This window comes from Calidris pugnax, unplaced genomic scaffold, assembly GCF_001431845.1.
Source record: "Calidris pugnax isolate Ruff unplaced genomic scaffold, ASM143184v1 scaffold5, whole genome shotgun sequence".
Taxonomy (NCBI): Eukaryota; Metazoa; Chordata; class Aves; order Charadriiformes; family Scolopacidae; genus Calidris; species Calidris pugnax.
In genome coordinates, this window is record NW_015090814.1 from 117,581 (window position 1) to 135,330 (window position 17,750).

The 17,750-nt window shown below is 40.2% G+C and overlaps 1 protein-coding gene across 1 annotated transcript in view; it reads left to right on the forward strand.

Annotated features, from left to right (window-relative positions):
- CHD7 (chromodomain helicase DNA binding protein 7) overlaps nt 1–17,750 on the forward strand; it is a 113,187-nt gene that overhangs the window by 18,248 nt on the left and 77,189 nt on the right. Inside the window, exon 2 of the mRNA XM_014939642.1 lies at nt 16,463–16,884. Within this exon, the coding sequence (XP_014795128.1) occupies nt 16,463–16,884 (422 nt within the window). The remainder of the gene's footprint in view (nt 1–16,462; nt 16,885–17,750) is intronic.

The following is a 17,750-nucleotide window of genomic DNA, read 5'->3' on the forward strand; positions in this document are numbered from 1 at the left end:
TTGGGTTTATTGGGAGCCATCTTGAGAGGCACTTTAACATTTAGATTTTCTTTTCCTCGCTGTACATCGCACCAGTTGTTTATAGACCTCCTGTCATTGAGTACAAACTACTGTAGTCTTCAGCTGCATAGTCTTCACTTATTTTATGTAAACGTAAATCAATACCAAAAATCGGGGGTAATAACATAGCACAAAAATTAGAAGTGCTGAAGTATTTCACGTTTGAAATGCTAGTTAAATTTTACACTGATGGGCTTAATTTCTTTGGTGGCGTTTTGAAGTTGCGAGGTGTCCACAAATTTCCAAGCATCTCATTTAAAACTAAGGATTCTGAGTAAGCACAAGCTGCTCTACTGCTGCCAGAGTTGCAACTGCGTAATGCTTAAAGGACACCTTCCTTTGCAATAACATTTAAAAATACTAATTCCTCTTACTCATCTGCAATCCTCTTCCCCCAGCTTGAGCTCAGGGCTATAATGGAACCTATTACAGGCAAAAGGTCTATGACTCAGCCATTGAGCCATGCAAACTCTTGGCTTCTTTAATTGGCACCATTAAATCTTTAGTAGTTTTTCGCTCATAAAATAGGTATCGTTGGTGTAAAGTGCATCACTGCTGAAGATATATTGTACCTTTTGCCCTCTGATTTGTATGAGTTGATCAACTATAGGTGTTTAAAGGCTGATTGGTCAGAGAGACTTTTCTAGAATTACTGCTTTTCCTTAACTGTTCAGGAGCGTGTCTAAAACAAAATATAAGAAAGCCATCTCACAAGTTATTATGCTTTAAGGTTATTTTCCTTTTCTATTTAGAGATGGGAGAGTGAAAAGAAAAACCTGCCTTTCCATCATATTTTGCTTCATTTTCTTAGAGCTAATTTAACCTCATAATTGGGTATCTTCTACGTGACAGTATGGAAAATATTAATTCTTGAGTATGTAGCCAGGGAAGAAAGCATATGATTTAGCTGATTATTTTTTTTTCTGTTGTAGGGTTTTGGGGTTGGATTTGATGGGGGTTTTTTAATCTATTGGAAAGCGAACATGGAAACAGCTGGGGGGAAGCGGGTCTGGTACCAGCAGAGGAAATTTAAAGAACACTGTGGAAGTTAGATGTTTGAATACATAAGTATATATTTGTAAATATATGTGTATGTAAGGACACATACTTAATGCGCAACACCTTAGAGCTTTTAGGTATTTACACTGCTGTAAGCATCAGTGCCTCTGAAAGAGGGGTGCCATGAGGACTGCCAGAAAACTTTAGTTTTTTGTTGCCATCTGCAGAGTCTGCCTTGTTTGTATGAACAGTTGGCAAGAAGTCTTTGGTTGTTATGTTTGTGTATACTTTGTTTAAAAATAAGTATCAAGAAACAAGGAAGTAAGCTATAGAAAATGTTCAGCTATGTAATTTAATACACATATTTTAAGTTGGTTGTGTTTACAGAATGATAACAAGGTGCAAAGCTGGAATTTAAGAAGGATCTGAAGTAGGATTGTCCCTACGTGTTCCTGGTGCCTATGAACTAGGATGTAATCTGTGTGTGCAACCATGTTTTCTCTGTTCCCTTTCTTCTACCTGAAAAGATCTTCTGTGGTAGAAGTAGCTGTTTAATTAGTTTGGTTTTATTATTTGAGGTATAGACTTATAATTTATTTACTGTATGTTTTCCAGTAAACCCTATCTTGAATATCACAGAATCTCATGAAACAAACTGACTCTTCCTACAAACACTGTCTATCTTCATATCTTGGTAAAGAATTAATAGCTAAATGAGCTTTTTTTTTAATGGTAATTTTAGTCATAACACTGAAAAACCTAGATAGGTTAGGTATGGGATTTAGGGCTGCTTAGTGTGCTTTATGCTGGGCTGTGTCACCCCAGTGCTGAAGCCAGTAGTTACCCAAGTAGGTGCTCTCTTCCAGCCATGGTTGGGCATTTCTCAAGAAGAGGGTTGATGGCAAGTCCTTTGCTGGAGACCCATGTTAGAAAGAAAGGAAATTTTAAAGAAAAAAAAAAGAGCTTTTTGGAAAAAAAATAAAAAGTATCATAGAGTTGAGACTGGTGGAAAAAAGGACAGTAAATGATCTTGCCTGATGTTCACCGCTTTCATCACAGACCATCTCGTTGCAGTCTTTCCTTTTTCTGTACTTAAGGTTTCAAGGTAACATGAGCCTTCTCTTCAGAGTAATATCGTAGTCCTTCAGATCTGATTGAATCTAGGAGTCTGGTTCAGCCTGTACGCTGAGTGAGGCATCAAAGCTGGAGGTAACTAGGGAGGAGTCAGCCTGGGTGTTAGAGACATTCATGTAAATAGTTAAGTAGTAGGAAGTAGAGGTTGTTTCATAAGTGACACAACACTTACTCTTTGTTTTCAATTATTTGAAATACTTAATAATTTAGACTGCCATTAAAAAAAAAAATTATAGTTTCTAATAGTTTTTCTTAGAGTTACAGGGAACTTTAAATATCCTTTTTCCCAGGACAACAGTATGTGTTTAGTATTTCATTTGCAGGGTGACTCATTTGGTCAACGTCTGGAGGAAGCTCTTGAACTTCTGCTGGACAAGAACAGTTTAACATTTCAATAAAAATGGGTTAGAAAAGTCACTCCTACTTATTAGGGACAACTAATATAAATAAAAATGGTAATGGGGTTTTGGAGTTTCTTTTTCTCTTCTGACGTTGAACTTCTTTGTGACTAAGGAAATGGCATTTAAAATGTCAAAACAAAATGTGAACTTTTTAGATCATTTTCAATTGCGAATCTCCTGGTTCTAAACATTTTCACCTGGACCATGAGATGGAAACAGCAACCAGTAAAACACATTTGGAGTAGGCATAAACAATAGAGACAGGATGATTGAACTGCTGTAGATATCATCTTATGATATTGGAAAACTTTTACCAAATATGGCCTTTTTGCGGAAGTTCTGAAATTAGACCCTTTTCATCAGAGTAAGTCAACAAACTTAAAGATTAAAAGTCATAAAAACAATAAAAGAAGTTGATTTACACTGGGTTTAACTTTCATTGCCTTGGTGGTGCCTTCTGTATTTTAGAGTGTTAGAAGTCCACGGGATTGGGGAATTCTGTGTGGTGTTAAAAATCTGTAGTGGAAAAGTACTGAGTACAAGTTGTAGCTAAGAAAAGGTACTAGTTCAGGGAAAAAAAATCAGATTTCATCTTTTGATTGTGGATACAGTGCAACTTCACCTTGCAGAGGGGGGAGATGGCAAAGTAAGAAAAAGAGTAGTGTATTATTTGTCTAGTGGGGTCTGTTGCAAGTCATCCCAATAAAAATATTGATGAACTAAAAGTTTGTAAGCTCCAAATTGAAACTGAAATGTACTATCTGTGCTGATAGTGTTTCTTCAAATGCATTAAGCTCATTTTTCTTATGCTAGTACACTCTAGCTGCAAGATACCCTGGTGAAATTGAAAAAATTTTGCTACAAACTGTGGAAGAATTCAGAATGTTTTCTCATTTAATTAAGATATTTATGGATGGTATTGCCAGAGTATTGTGGGACATTAGTTGGCACCTCCTTTCTAGTTACAGGAGTAAAAACTCAGGGGTTCGAGTCCTTTGTTGCAGCTGTTGAAATCTTAAACATCTAAGGCCATTGCCCTTTTCTTGATCTATTAGAACGTGATATATATTTATACCTTTGGGGAAAACTTGCTCTTTTTTCATGAGGGCTTGCAGATAGGAGAAGTGATAAAGTTGTTGGTAAAGGCTCTTGTGAATTGCACCATCTTTTCATCAGCCTCGTAATCTGATTCGTGTTTGTCATTAAAATGTTGATTGATACTTTTTTGATATGTGCAGGCTTCTTAAACGTGCATGTTTAGCAAGTCTAGAATCTGATGGGGGAGAACTTTGAAAACAAAAATGCTGGGCGTCTGTTTTCCTGGGTATATAGGGAAGGGATTAGGAAAGAGATCATAGAGAAGTTGTATCTTAAAGTCACCCTAATGTATTGGAGTAGACACAGTATACTAACAAACTGTAATTTTCTCAAAATACATTTGAAACCATTTCTCTGGTGGTTGCTATATTTTATATTCTTAGGAATGTATGAAGGTAAAGCCCATCAGCTGCTGCCCTCATTTGTTTCTATGAGAGAGGGCTTGGTGGGCGGCTGAGGTCTCCAGCCTGCATTCCAAGAGCCAGCTTGCCCCAGAGGTGGGCCAGACCCATTGCAGACCCTTGTGCTGGAGTGACCTCAGAAGAGGGGTGAGAGGCTGCCCCGGGACAGGTTTGCATGGCAAAGCAGAGTTTTGGCCTTCCCATGGTAAGCCACAGAACTGGCTGTGACTGGTGTCTTTCTAAGGCTTCCCCAGGCTGGTGGGGAGGGACCAAGATATCCAAGTGCAGAAGAAAGAACGTGATGGTGCATGTACATACTCAAGTGTGGCATGTAGTCACAGACACGGAATCGTGGAATTGTTGGAGTTGGAAGGGACATTCTAGAGATCATCTAGTCCAACTGCCCTGCCAAAGCAGGATTGCCCAGAGCACATCACTCAGGACTGCATCCAGGTGGGTCTTGAAGATCTCCAGAGAAGGGGACTCCATGACCTCCCTGGGCAGCCTGTTCCAGGGCTCTGGCACCCTCACCCTAAAGAAGTTTTTCCTCAGATTTGAGTGGAACTTCCCATGTTCCAGCTTGTGCCCGTTGCCCCTCGTCCTATCGCTGGAAACCACTGAAAAGAGCCTGGCTCCATCCTCCCTCAACCCACCCTTTAGATACTTACAAGCATCAATAAGGTCTCCCCTCAACCTTCTCTTCTCCAGGCTAAAGAGCCCCAGCTCTCTCAGCCTTTCCTCATAAGGGAGGTGCTCCAATTCCTCAATCATGTTTGTTGCCCTACGCTGGACTCTTTCTGGTGGTTCCCTGTCTCTCTTGAACTGGGGAGCCCAGAACTGGAGGCAGCATCGCGGTTGTGGCTTCACCAGTGCAGAGCAGAGGGGGAGAATGACCTCCCTTATACATGAAGTGCATAAAGCTGAGTTTGAGGACTTTCTGGCACAGGAATAACTTGCACACCTGATGGTGCCAGGTAAATAGACTGGGGCAATGTGCACTTACATCCACGCTGCTCCCGTCTGTGCTCATCTCTGCTCCTGCTGTACTTCCTTACTTTATTGCAGTTTGGTCCCTTTGATTTATTGTTAAAGCTGTAAAGCATTTGGTACTGCCCTTACAAGCAACGGACCAGGGCTCGCAGGATGTCCATCAAACAGGTGGTATTTCTGGAGCTCGTATTTATTTGATCCTTAGGCGCTGCAGAGCAGGCAGAAGAAATAAAAAATTTCCTGGCCTGCTAGCCTTTGGCTGCTTCTGGTAAAAAAAAGAAAAAGAAGCAACAAAACATGCTGATTTTCTTGCTATTGTTCTCCCATCCTTAGATTGAAGTGCACTTTATTTGATGTAAAGTATAAGAAGATAAAGTGTAATTTACCTGAATTAAGATAAAACGTACTTTATTAAAGATTTTGGAAATCAAGAAGAAGTATCACTTCTGAATTTACATATAAACTTTTTGAAATGTTTTTAATTGTATGTATCTGTTATATAAACATATAACATACATATATGTCTTATTACCTCACACCATATATATTTACATATATAGCCTGTTAAATAAGTTTTCCTGCTAACTCTTTTGGGGATTAGAGTGGGGGGAAAAAAGTACCAGAATAGAAACACTTTCACTGTTGTGGCCTGTAAATGCTGTTGCTGTTGCTGCCTCTTGCAGCGGTGAAAGCACAGGCAGAACTTTTTTTGATTGTCTGTGGTCAGAAGCAGCGTCTTCACCGTGTGCTGGGCTTTGATTTTTTTCTTCTTAGTCATAAGCCTGATGCTGTTTGCTCCGTGTTACTGTGGTTTAGATTTGATAACAGCAGAGAAACGGATTGATAGAAGCCGATAGGAGCTGCTTCAAAATGGTTCTCTGAGTTGCTTTAGGTAGAAAAACAAAATTGTAGGGGACGTTTATCTCTTTATTTATTTTGGGGGCAAAAAGGCAGTCAGGACTGTTTGGTTGGGTTTTCTTTTTCTGGGTAGGGGACAGCGTGTTAAGAGGAAATCGTGGTTGGTACCAGAGAGTCATAGCCTGTGGTGATGGCAATACGGTGTGATGTAGGAATGGGTTACCCTTCAGAGAGGGTAGATATCTACAAATTTGTCATTCAGTGACTAAGTGGAGGGAATTCTGGTGGCAGAGAGAGTAGGCCATGAGTGCAGGGCAGTCTGCTTCCCCTCTTCCCTCAGAACCTTGGATTTCAAAGCATGGATGTTCACATTTTACTATTTTGGAGGAGCTGCTTTGCTCTCTCAGTGGCGCTGAAGGGCTGTGGGGAACATGGAGGCAAGCCCAAGAGCAACAACTCAGCCGGTAGATATGCTAAAATGTTAGGTTATTTTTTATAAGGCTTATGTCTTTAATAATAACAGTTTCAGTATTACTGTTTTGGTTGAATACGTGAAGGTGTTTCCTTCCGTGTAGCCCCTTTCCTGGAGAAGTTGAAGTGTTGTACTAGGTCACCTGGAAATTGTTTCATCGTGTTCTTACCTTACTGTGTGACTTCTCTGTCTTGCCTGGAGATGTGCAGCCACCACCTTTTTTTAGAGGGATTGGAACAGGCTGGTGGTAGACCTCCTGTGTGTTCTCTAATCCAAGGAGTTCTCTTGCAAGCACTAGGTATCTTGATGGCTGTGCTTGGATGTAACTTCAAAAGAAAATACCCACATTTTTAAATACAGGTCCTACTTGGCAGAAGTGAGAAAAAGATGCTTGTGGGCCATTTTACAGTGGGGCTCTTGCTGGTTTGCCTTTTACCCATCCATGGTACAGACTGCACAGCTTAAACTCTGCAAAACTGGTGTGATAGAACTCAGGTTGGTGTGTTTCTGGTGTGTCTACTGCTGGGTAATGGAGCGTGCACAGAAGTGAGGTTTCCTTTGACCAAACCTGTGCGGGGGAGGCAGGCTTGAGGTTAGATGAACTATCAACATGAGCAACATGGCTTTAGCCAGTAGAATTTGGTACCTCATTGTCCTACCCATTCTATGTGTCTCTACAGCTAGAGCTAGTAAAAAAATGCCAAAATTGTGAGTCCTTGGCTGTTCTACATGGTGATGATGGAGAGTGGAGAGCCTGGCTGCTGTTGTGTAATATTTAGGACCTGCCCTGCTTGCATTAGGATCGATCTTACACTGCTCTTTAAGGCAGTATATATGACAAAGGAATCTGTAGGAAAAAAAAAAAAGTATTAATAAAATGTTTGTCTTGTGGAGCACCACATCAGCAGGTATATACAATCCATGGGGTAGCTATTGCAGTTTCTGATGTGGAAAGCCAGTTTGGAGCATACACTCTTCATTATCATAGGGGTGGTGGGTTGTCTCCAAGATTGACCGATCAACACTGATGTTTCTGATCGATGGGCAGCAACACAGAGCTCCCTTATGGCACGAGTTAGTTGGTTTGGAGCTGTGAATGAAACCCATCAGCGCTCCTTGCACTGGCTGATACTTCATAGGCTTAACAACATCTCTCACTTTATGTGAGCACAAAACAGTGTTGCTGCAAATGATTACCATAAAATATAATGGGATGTTTGCTTTTTGGATGGCCACATTAGTATCATCCATATTTTGTAGTTTGTGTTACTACACGGAGTACATGACCAGAAAATAAATAATTTTAATGTCGTAGCTGTGCTGAGACTCAATTCAGGAACTCTGTATTTTTGTATAGCATGTTTTTAGTCTTCCACGTACAGTAGTTGGGTGATATTTTTCAGCTCCACCAAAGCAGCAATGAGTGTACTTCTGCAGTGGTGGCTGAGGGCATTAAGATTGGGTTTAGTCACTTCCACTCCACTCTTAAGATGCTGCTGGCATCAAAATTCTAGTTATTTGGATTCAGAGTTTTTTATGAAAACTTTAGATCAGCGAGTTTTATCCTTTTAATAGTTGTGCCTGGTTTTTAAAGATGGTCTCCATTAGTAGTAGCAGAGCAGGAAGACTTAGCATAGTCTCAGAATATTCCATTCCATTCCATTCCATTGACTTGCTCAAGAAATAAAATGGTATTGCAGCAGTGCTGCACTAAACCATAAACTTTTTTCATTCAAAGTGATTTACAATTGTCAAATGATGTCTTGCTAAGAAGGTATTAATAGAACTTCTGTTTTCCATACGTTTTCATCTGTGTTTTTTTGGAAGCATGGCAAGAGATTTAGCAAACTACAAGATTCCTGTCAACTCTATTTGCAAAATAGCCGCCTTTTATTCTCATCTGCTCTGATACCTTTCCCTTTATTGCAGAGAAAATCTCTGACAAGACTTGTTAGTTTATAAATGCAAGTTGTCACTTTGGAACTATGATTTTTTTAGAGAGGTTTCTGAAGTGCTAAGATACGTGTTTTTTCTAAACAGCATCCTATTGGCCAAAACATTTTAAGGTAATAGTAAGGATTTTGATATAGGAAAGTAAAAAAGACACATAGACCTTCAGTTCAAAGCAGTAGTTTCACAGAAAATGCGAGGGATCATCATGCACAATAAAGGAGAAGAAACTGATCGGTAAAACAGATTTTGAAAAGAATTATGGGTGTGAACGTAGTCTTGGGGATGTTTCTGGACTTTAGCTATTATAGGAAAAAAATACATCTCTACTGTTGTTGCATGTAGGTACTGGTATTTGTTTGTGATTTCAGATATGGTTTTGATTTCTATTTACTCTGGAGTTTTTCCTGATTTGTGAGCTTTTCAGACGCTGTCTGTCTGCAAAGTATGTACATGGGTCTAGAAAAGCCGCAGCGCCCTTCAGATGGAGGGAGCACCAGGGCAGGGCTGGTGCTGGAGGTGTTGATGAGACAAGTTGAGAATTGCAGGGACAAAGCAATGTATAGAGACACGACGCGGAAACTTTCCAAGTGATTTGTTTGGAGGATATTAGAGATGAGTAGTCGGCTCAAAATAATCCAGGGATGATGGATCCTTTCATTAACCTTCGAAAGGAAGAATCGTGGAGCAATTTCTACCTGTGATGGCTTTTGACACCTTGGGGACTGTGCTGTCGGGATGGTGGCAGTAGGTAGAGCTGCTTCCAGAAGCGATGCTGTAGTTCATCTTCTGTTTTAAAAGAACTTTCTTTGGTTGCAAGTTGCTGTTTTAACTTTCCAGAGCGAAGGTGACAATTTAACAGGGCTGCAAATGAGAATTTGCATTCAGTAATGATTTACCTAAAGTGAAATTATCCATTGTGTAGGTATCATATTGGAGAGGTTTGGAATTTGGAGCCGGGGGAACTGACTGAGCACAGCTGGAAGTTGCTGTTACACAACTTAGTTCATAAACCAAAGCTCAAGAAAATTTAAACAAAGTGTGGTTACAGTACGTATTTTTCAAAATATGGAAAAGACTGGGGAGTCTGGAAATACCCGTGAGGGAAATAAAAGTAGTCCTGGTAAAAAAGAGGGGGTTGGTTTTATTTTTTGGTTGATGCTGATGTTTAAATTTCCCCAAGTGAGCTGAGTCACGGCGCATACTTTGCTGCTCTTGCTTCATACCTCTTAAAGCTCAATATTGGCTCAAGCTGCTGCTCTGCTGGGGGAGCGACACTCGGCTCCTTTCGGTGCTTAAGTACAGTTGATTGTGGTTCAATCCTTGTTCAAGCAACAGAAAGGTTCTCCTCCTTAACCTCCCTCCCGGCCGCTAACCCTGGCTGGATTAATCCTACATCCTGTCCATCTTGCTACTTTACGTAAGAGGCCTGGTTTGAGACGTCTATCTGTGCTTGGGGCTGCTGAGAACGAGCTTAGCTCCAAACGCCTGAGCAGCTGGGAAGGGCAGGCAGCTCCCCCTTTTTCATTTTTCAGACCTCAGGGATACATGCTTGGAACAGATTTCGACTGGAGATTAGGAGAGGGTTCTTCACTGTGAGGGTGGTGGAGCACTGGAACAGGTTGCCCAGGGAGGTGGTTGAGGCCCAATCCCTGGAGATATTCAAGTTGAGGCTCAACGAGGCCCTGAGCAACCTGGTCTAGTTGGGGGTGTCCCTGCTGACTGCGGGGGGGTCGGACTAGATGACCTTTGGAGGTCCCTTCCGGCCTGGGCAATTCTATGACTCTAAGTTTTAAAAATAAGTTTGAATTCCATCAAGCATCTCCCTTATGAGGAGAGACTGAGAGAGCTGGGACTCTTTAGTCTGGAGAAGAGAAGGCTGAGGGGAGACCTTATCAATGCCTACAAGTATCTCAAGGGAGGGTTGAAAGAGGAGGGAGCCAGACTCTTTTCAGTGGTTCCCAGTGAGAGGACGAGGGGCAACAGGCACAAGTTGGAACATAAGAGGTTCCACTCAAATATGAGGAGAAACTTCTTCACAGTGAGGGTGACAGAGCCCTGGAACAGGCTGCCCAGGGAGGTTGTGGAGTCCCCTTCCTTGGAGATTTTCAAAACCCACCTGAATGCAGTCCTGAGTAACATGCTCTAGCTCTAGGCAATCCTGCTTCAGCAGGGGAGTTGGACTAGATGATCTCTATGGTCCCTTCCAACTCTAAAAAATTCAGTGAAATTCAGTGAAAAATTCAGTGAAAAGTGAGATTTTTTTTTTCTGCACTCCAGAAACAATTTCTCAAATACTGTTTCCATTCATTATTTACTCAGATATTGTTGGCTTTTACTGATAATGCAACACATATTACTGTCCGGGGTGACCTGTTGAACTGCAAATTATTTGAACTCCTCGGAGTTCCTGAAGAATTTCCAGTTTGCCCTAACAAGCTGCCATCTTTAGGAGCGTCCTGCCTTGTGATGTTGCATGTTAATAGCATTGATTAACTGTCAGGCAGTGGGAATTGGAAGAGGAATTGTCCACTGTAAACTGAAATGCTGTGACTGAGGGCTGTGCCGTGCTGCTGGTTCGGGAGGTGACCGGCCCCAGTAGCCGGTGGTAGGAGCATTAATGGGAGCTCCAGGTTTTTTCGCATGATTAAAACAGGCCATCTGTTCTTTGTTAAATGTTTACAAAAACAGCTTTTCTCTAAAAGATTTAAAGAGATGTGGGTCCAGTAAACACACCGATATTCTTCAGCACCTCTTTCACCTTATTTCAAATAATAGCAAAAATAATTCTGCTGCGATATCAAATAGGATTAATACCTATTTGTGTTTAATCTTCATTGGTTTCCTTCCTGTGGAAGATTAAATTCTGTACCAACATACTAAATTATGGCTTTGTTGTTAGTAAAAGCAGCAGGTGAAGTGATTTCTCTGAAGTACGTAGATGAATTTTTCAATCTTTTGGTAAAAACTTGTAATATACGTATTTTTTTAACAAATGGCAACCTGATCTAGTAGATGATGTCCCTGCTCATTGCAGGGGAGGTTGGACTAGATGACCTTTAAAGGTCCCTTCCAACCCAAACCATTCTATGTTTCTAAATATGCAGATAAATTTTTTGATCTTTTGGTAAAAACTTGTAAAATATGCAGATCAATTTTTTGATCTTTTGGTAAAAACTTGTAATACACTTTTTTAAAAATTTTGTAAATGGAAAATGGAGTTCTTTCATTAGAAATGGTGACCCTGTAACTAGAATTAATCCTTTGTAGATTTAAAGAAGTAGAACTATTTGAAATAATTCCCTGTGGTAGGCTTACGCTAATATTTACTAGTGAAAGCCCGTTCTTTCTTTTTTTTTTCCCCTCTTAAGAAAGAGCAGACAGTTGGTTTTGGGGTATGGAAATGCATCTCTCAAGCTGCTTCTGATCTCCTCTCCTGGCTAGATCTGTGCTGCTCCTACACAGCTTCACACTAGGGAGCAATGTGGGGTTGTCAGTTAGGGATAAACCCTTTTAGCATATTGCAAAAGTGTAGGCACAGGCTTCCTAGAAAAACAAAGTTAATCTCACCCATTTCTTTGAAAGAGTGCTACAATTTAAAAGATCACGTATAAGTGAATTGCAAAACGTGCCAAACTGCAAAGGGAGTGGCATATGGCAAAAAGGAATGTGTTTTCAGGTAATAGGAGATAAAACCAAAGCCTAATTAAGGCAGAGTTGGCTTTTTGTAGCTTAATGTTTTGGGGATTGTGAATGATACGAAACGAAACCACAGTATTTTAATTTGCATGCTAGGTTATGCACGTGACTTGGTGCTCTAAAAAAAAGGCAGGAAGGTTGTAGGGGTTTTTCTAATATTTGTTTCATGCATAACGTCTAAATCTCATGTTGTTTTAGAGTGTGAGAATGACTCTTGTAGATAGATACGCATTTTGAGGTAGTAAGAATCTAAACTTTCATAGGATGCCATCTTCCAGAGTGAGTTTCTGAGTTACTCCAGTGTGGAAACAAATCCCTGCCATTCTCAGTGCTTTACCTTCTGGCCAGACCTTACAGTAAAGCTACAAATGTCAAATCATGAGGGGCTGACGTTGCTGTTGTGGAGGCTTGGAAAGCTGTCTGCCTTATGTTCACATTTGCTGTGCTGAAAGTTGTTGTTCAGACTTCTAAAACAAACAAGCAAACAAACCAAAAAAAAAAAAAAGAAGAACTCACAAGTCTCAGAAAGGAGACAAGGATTAATTTTTTTGAATTAGATTTAAAAGGTCATAAGAATACTCAAGCATGTATAAAACTTCCCATTGATTGCAGTGCCACGGTTGTGTCACTAATGAAGGTGCAATCTTGAAAATTTTATAGACTTAAATTTGCATGGCATTACTGGATTTCTTCTGGTTATTAATATTTTTTTGGCTTGGCTGTTTCACATGCTTAAGAGGAAGAAAAATAAATTAAACTACTAATTCTGATTTGTTCTAGAAAGTTGTGCCTTTATGTCTAAGTATTTAGATAGTTGTAAAGGTGTCTCTCAATATGACCAACAAATATTGAAGTGCCAAACAAAAGGTACTTGCTCAATGCAGATTTTACAAATAACAGAAAGAAAAACTTAGATTTCTTTTATGTTAGACACAGCAAGTGAACAGTATTTAAAAAGAGGACTGGGTATTGTGGTGGACAGCTTGGTTGAAGTCATTGATGAAATTTGCACTCAAGATCTCTGAAAAACATAGTCTGCACAAGATATGAAATAGCAGATAATACAGAAATGTATTGACTGCCTTGGGAAAACGTAGGTTAAAAATACTGCTCTGAAAACCGATGGATAAGAAGTATTTCAGGTGATCTGTGTAATATTCCTGTGTTTTTCCACCTAAAAATGTTAGACAGTGCAAGTACAAGTAACAGTCTGAGGTACAGAGAAGACAGTTTTGTTCTGTGTCACAGAACAAATCTGAGGAGATGTTCAATTCAGGCAACCAAATTCTAAACCAATTAGAAGCTTTTAAAATATCTCTGTTTTACGTAATGCATAATTGGACAGCAAAACTCATTGGCACCACCAACTCCCGGGGATTGTTGTTTTCTATACACATATTCAGTCTTTGTGAATGTCCCAGCATGAAGACATGTAAGTGTTATGGTGACTACAGATTTCTAGAAGAGGTCTTGGTTCATACTTCAGGATGCCTGACATGAGATTGCCTTGAGGTGGGGCTGATTGGTGTGGTGCTAATGCTCTGGGTGCATCAGATTTGTGTTAGAGCTGAGCTTCCACTGCAACTAAGACTCTGATGCACAAAAAAGTGCCTTACTAAACAGGTGGAGGACAGAAACATGCAGAAGTCATCCTGGAAGATCTTGGTTTAAGAACTTAGGTAGATCCAGATCTTTGGTCTGGCATTCAGGCCTTCCCTCTTGTCCTGAAGTCTCTTCCATGAAGAACCATAGTGTCTGTCTTGTACCGTTCAAACCTCTCCTAAACAGCAATAAAGAGTTGTCTTCACTTCTTGACAGCCTTGCACCTTCTGCTGCTTGGGCAGCTTCTGGGTGTGTGAGTGTTTGTAATGCATAATTGGACAGCAAAACTCATGGGCACCACCAACTCCTGGGGATTATTGTTTTCTATACACATATTCAGTCTTTGTGAACGTCCCAGAATGAAGATATGTAAGTGTTATGGTGACTACAGATTTCTAGAAGAGGTCTTGGTTCATACTTCAGGATGCCTGACATGAGATTGCCTTGAGGTGGGGCTGATTGGTGTGGTGCTAATGCTCTGGGTGCATCAGATTTGTGTTAGAGCTGAGCTTCCACTGCAACTAAGACTCTGATGCACAAAAAAGTGCCTTACTAAACAGGTGGAGGACAGAAACATGCAGAAGTCATCCTGGAAGATCTTGGTTTAAGAACTTAGGTAGATCCAGATCTTTGGTCTGGCATTCAGGCCTTCCCTCTTGTCCTGAAGTCTCTTCCATGAAGAACCATAGTGTCTGTCTTGTACCGTTCAAACCTCTCCTAAACAGCAATAAAGAGTTGTCTTCACTCTGCTGCTTGGGTACCTTCTGGGTGTGTGAGTGTTTTCAGGGCACTGTGGAAAAAATGCTGTAAATAGTTAGGGCTGCGCTGGTTCAGTTTGTGTACGTTCAGAAAACTATATTAATATAATTGGGAAAATGCACATGCACTCACTTGCTCGTGCGATGATACTAAGAATTTTATTTACACAGTCTTAAATGCATTGTTGTTTTAGATCCAGGTGGCTAAAATGTATGTCCATCAGTTCTCCTAATGCTCAGGGGCTGGGTGTGTGAGTGTTTTCAGGGCACTGTGGAAAAAATGCTGTAAATAGTTAGGGCTGCACTGGTTCAGTTCGTTTACGTTCAGAAAACTATATTAATATATAATTGGGAAAATGCACATGCATTCACTTGCTCGTGTGATGATACTAAGCATTTTATTTACACAGTCTTAAATGCATTGTTGTAGTGTCTGTCTTGTACTGTTCAAACCTCTCCCAAACAGCAATAAAGAGTCGTCTTCACTTCTTGACAGCCTTGCACCTTCTGCTGCTTGGGCAGCTTCTGGGTGTGTGAGGGTTTTCAGGGCACTGTGGAAAAGATGCTGTAAATAGTTAGGGCTGCACTGGTTCAGTTCGTTTACGTTCAGAAAACTATATTAATATATAATTGGGAAAATGCACATGCATTCACTTGCTCGTGTGATGATACTAAGCATTTTATTTACACAGTCTTAAATGCATTGTTGTTTTAGATCCAGGTGGCTAAAATGTATGTCCATCAGTTCTCCTAATGCTCAGGGGCTGGGTTTGTAGTCACTTGTTTGCACACTTGCCACTCCTAAGTGAGTGCAGTTTGAATAAAAAGTGGAGAAAAGGAAACGTGGATAACATTACAGACAGTTGCACAGGCACTGCAGTTCCTGGAAATTGAAGTCTGATTTGCTAGAAACCTTTCCTCTCCCCAATTCAGTGGATCGAATGTTTCAAATGGCTAGACTCTTCCACCTAGAATCATCCCAAACTTAATTTTTGGGGAAGAGAGAAGGAGGAGAAACAAAGAGGATGGGAAAATGATCTGACCATACACACAGTTGCAGGAAAGGCGTGGGTACAGGTCATGCTACTCCTTTTCTTTCTGAAAAGTGCTGTCGTCCTGCATTTCTAACGAGGAGCAGGCAGAGAGGAGAAGCAGGTTAGAGCTTTGCTGCGCTGCAAAGTCATGGTAGAGCTTAGATGTTTGTTCATTGCAGACTCGTGGACCTTTGTGTAGAACAGAACCATTCAGAGGAAGAGAGTTGCAAATATATCCAACGTGGTTAGTCCAGGCACTTGACATTTGTGTAATTATACGTAGGTTTTCATGTACTTTCTAAGTCTGGTGTAAAGCTGATAGGCTATGCAGACTTTGAAATAGGATGGTTTTGCAGGTTTGCAAACACTTAAGGTAGTTCCCTCTCCAATCTCTAGCAGGAACAAATCTGTTTCAATTACAAGGAGGGAGCTGGGGATGTTTGACATAAAATGTAACATTATATTACCTTTTAAAGTGGCTTAATCCTTCACCCACTGATCAAAATACCTCCTGTCACAGCTGAACTAATGTAAATTGCCTTGATTAATTTTTTATAAAAACAGCCTGCGAATATACTTTATTTTCCTTTGCATGTCTAGAAACAAACTTTAACAATTTTTTTCCCAGAGAACAAAATTCCAGTGCAACTGAATAATTTGTAACAAGTTATACATTCTACTAACAACTACTTTGAAATACCTGAAACATAAATTGCTTTCCTTTTGCATCTAAACTGTTGAAGACTATAAATATTTGCTACACTTTCAGTTTGTATACAAGCTTTAGAATAATATTACCCTTGCTATATGGAGAATATCTGGTCATTTGGCTACTGTTTTAACTGCAGAAAGCTTTGGGTTTTAATGTTTTATTGTACAATGTTTCAGATACGCTACTAGGTTAACCTTCTGCTTAGTATTTTCTCCCTCTGTAACCTCTTGCTCCAAAAGAGCAAAGTGTTAGAAATCCAAAATCTACAATTTTATTTCTCTTTGTCTCTCTCAGCATTCTCCGTCGGAACCCTTTTTGGAGAAACCAGTGCCGGATATGACTCAGGTTAGTGGACCCAATACCCAGCTAGTGAAAAGTGATGATTATCTGCCATCGATTGAGCCGCAGCCACAGCAAAAGAAAAAGAAAAAGAAAAACAATCACATTGCTGCAGAAGGTCCCAGTAAAGGTTTTGGTAAAGAAGACTTTCCTGGGGGACTTGACAGCCAGAATCTAAGCAGAAACTCGGTGGATTGCTCTCAAGAAGAGAAGAAGAAAAAGAAAAAACCCAAGGCAAAAAAAGAACCGAAGGATCCTAAAGAACCCAAGGAAAAGAAGGAACCCAAGACCCCCAAAGTCCCTAAGACCCCTAAAGAGCCAAAGGAAAAGAAAGCAAAAAATACCACGCCAAAACCCAAGACCAGCAAAAAGGCTAGGTAAGTCAGGAAACTCCTGTATGCGATCAGAGAAAAACAGTGTGTTTGTGGGATTTCTAGAGCATCTGTGCTAAATGGCGTGGGTGGAAAGGAAATCTTGTTTTGTCGTTTGCCTTTTACCATCGACAACATGTTTTTGAGGAACTTCAGTGCATTTCTCTTGTTTGGCTTTCCTGTTTATGGCTTCACAGTTATTTTAAACAAGCGGGAAAGGCAGAAGTTTAATTCTTCTTTTCAAGGCATAAAAATTTCTGGATGTGTTAGATTTCAAAAAAAGAACTCCTTTTCTTCTAATGCTCACCTGTCCTCATGTGTGGTTTGTGTATTAAGAAATTAAATTGCTTCAACATTAGTGTAGGTTTGACCAAATCCAGAGATGAAGGCTTAGAGTAAAAAGGCTTGATGATGTTTTTCTCTGTTCAGAGAAGTTTAGCATTTAGCATTGTTGCAAGTTGTACAGTCCTTACAGACAGTATTTTATACTGACACAACCCCTGGGCTATAAGCTCTGCTGTTAAAAAGGCATTTTTATATGGATATTGATGTATCCTCGCTGGAGGGATTAGATTCATTTTGCTGTTTCATGTAAAGACAATTTTCCTAGCAGAAAATCTTTGTGGATAGACCAGATGCTTCAACCCTGTTTCTAAACTGTTTTCACTCAGCATCGTGTCCCTTTATCAGGATAGGCTTCAAAATGCTACAGAGTAGTATGAGAGAGAACAAACTGCCGTTACACATGAGTAAATACGTCATAGATAATAACAGAGATTCTTTCCTTACCCCTCAACTCCCTAAACACCATGATTATAAATGCCTACTTGAAAGAAAACTGAGAGGAAAAAGACATTAAAGCTCAATTTTTT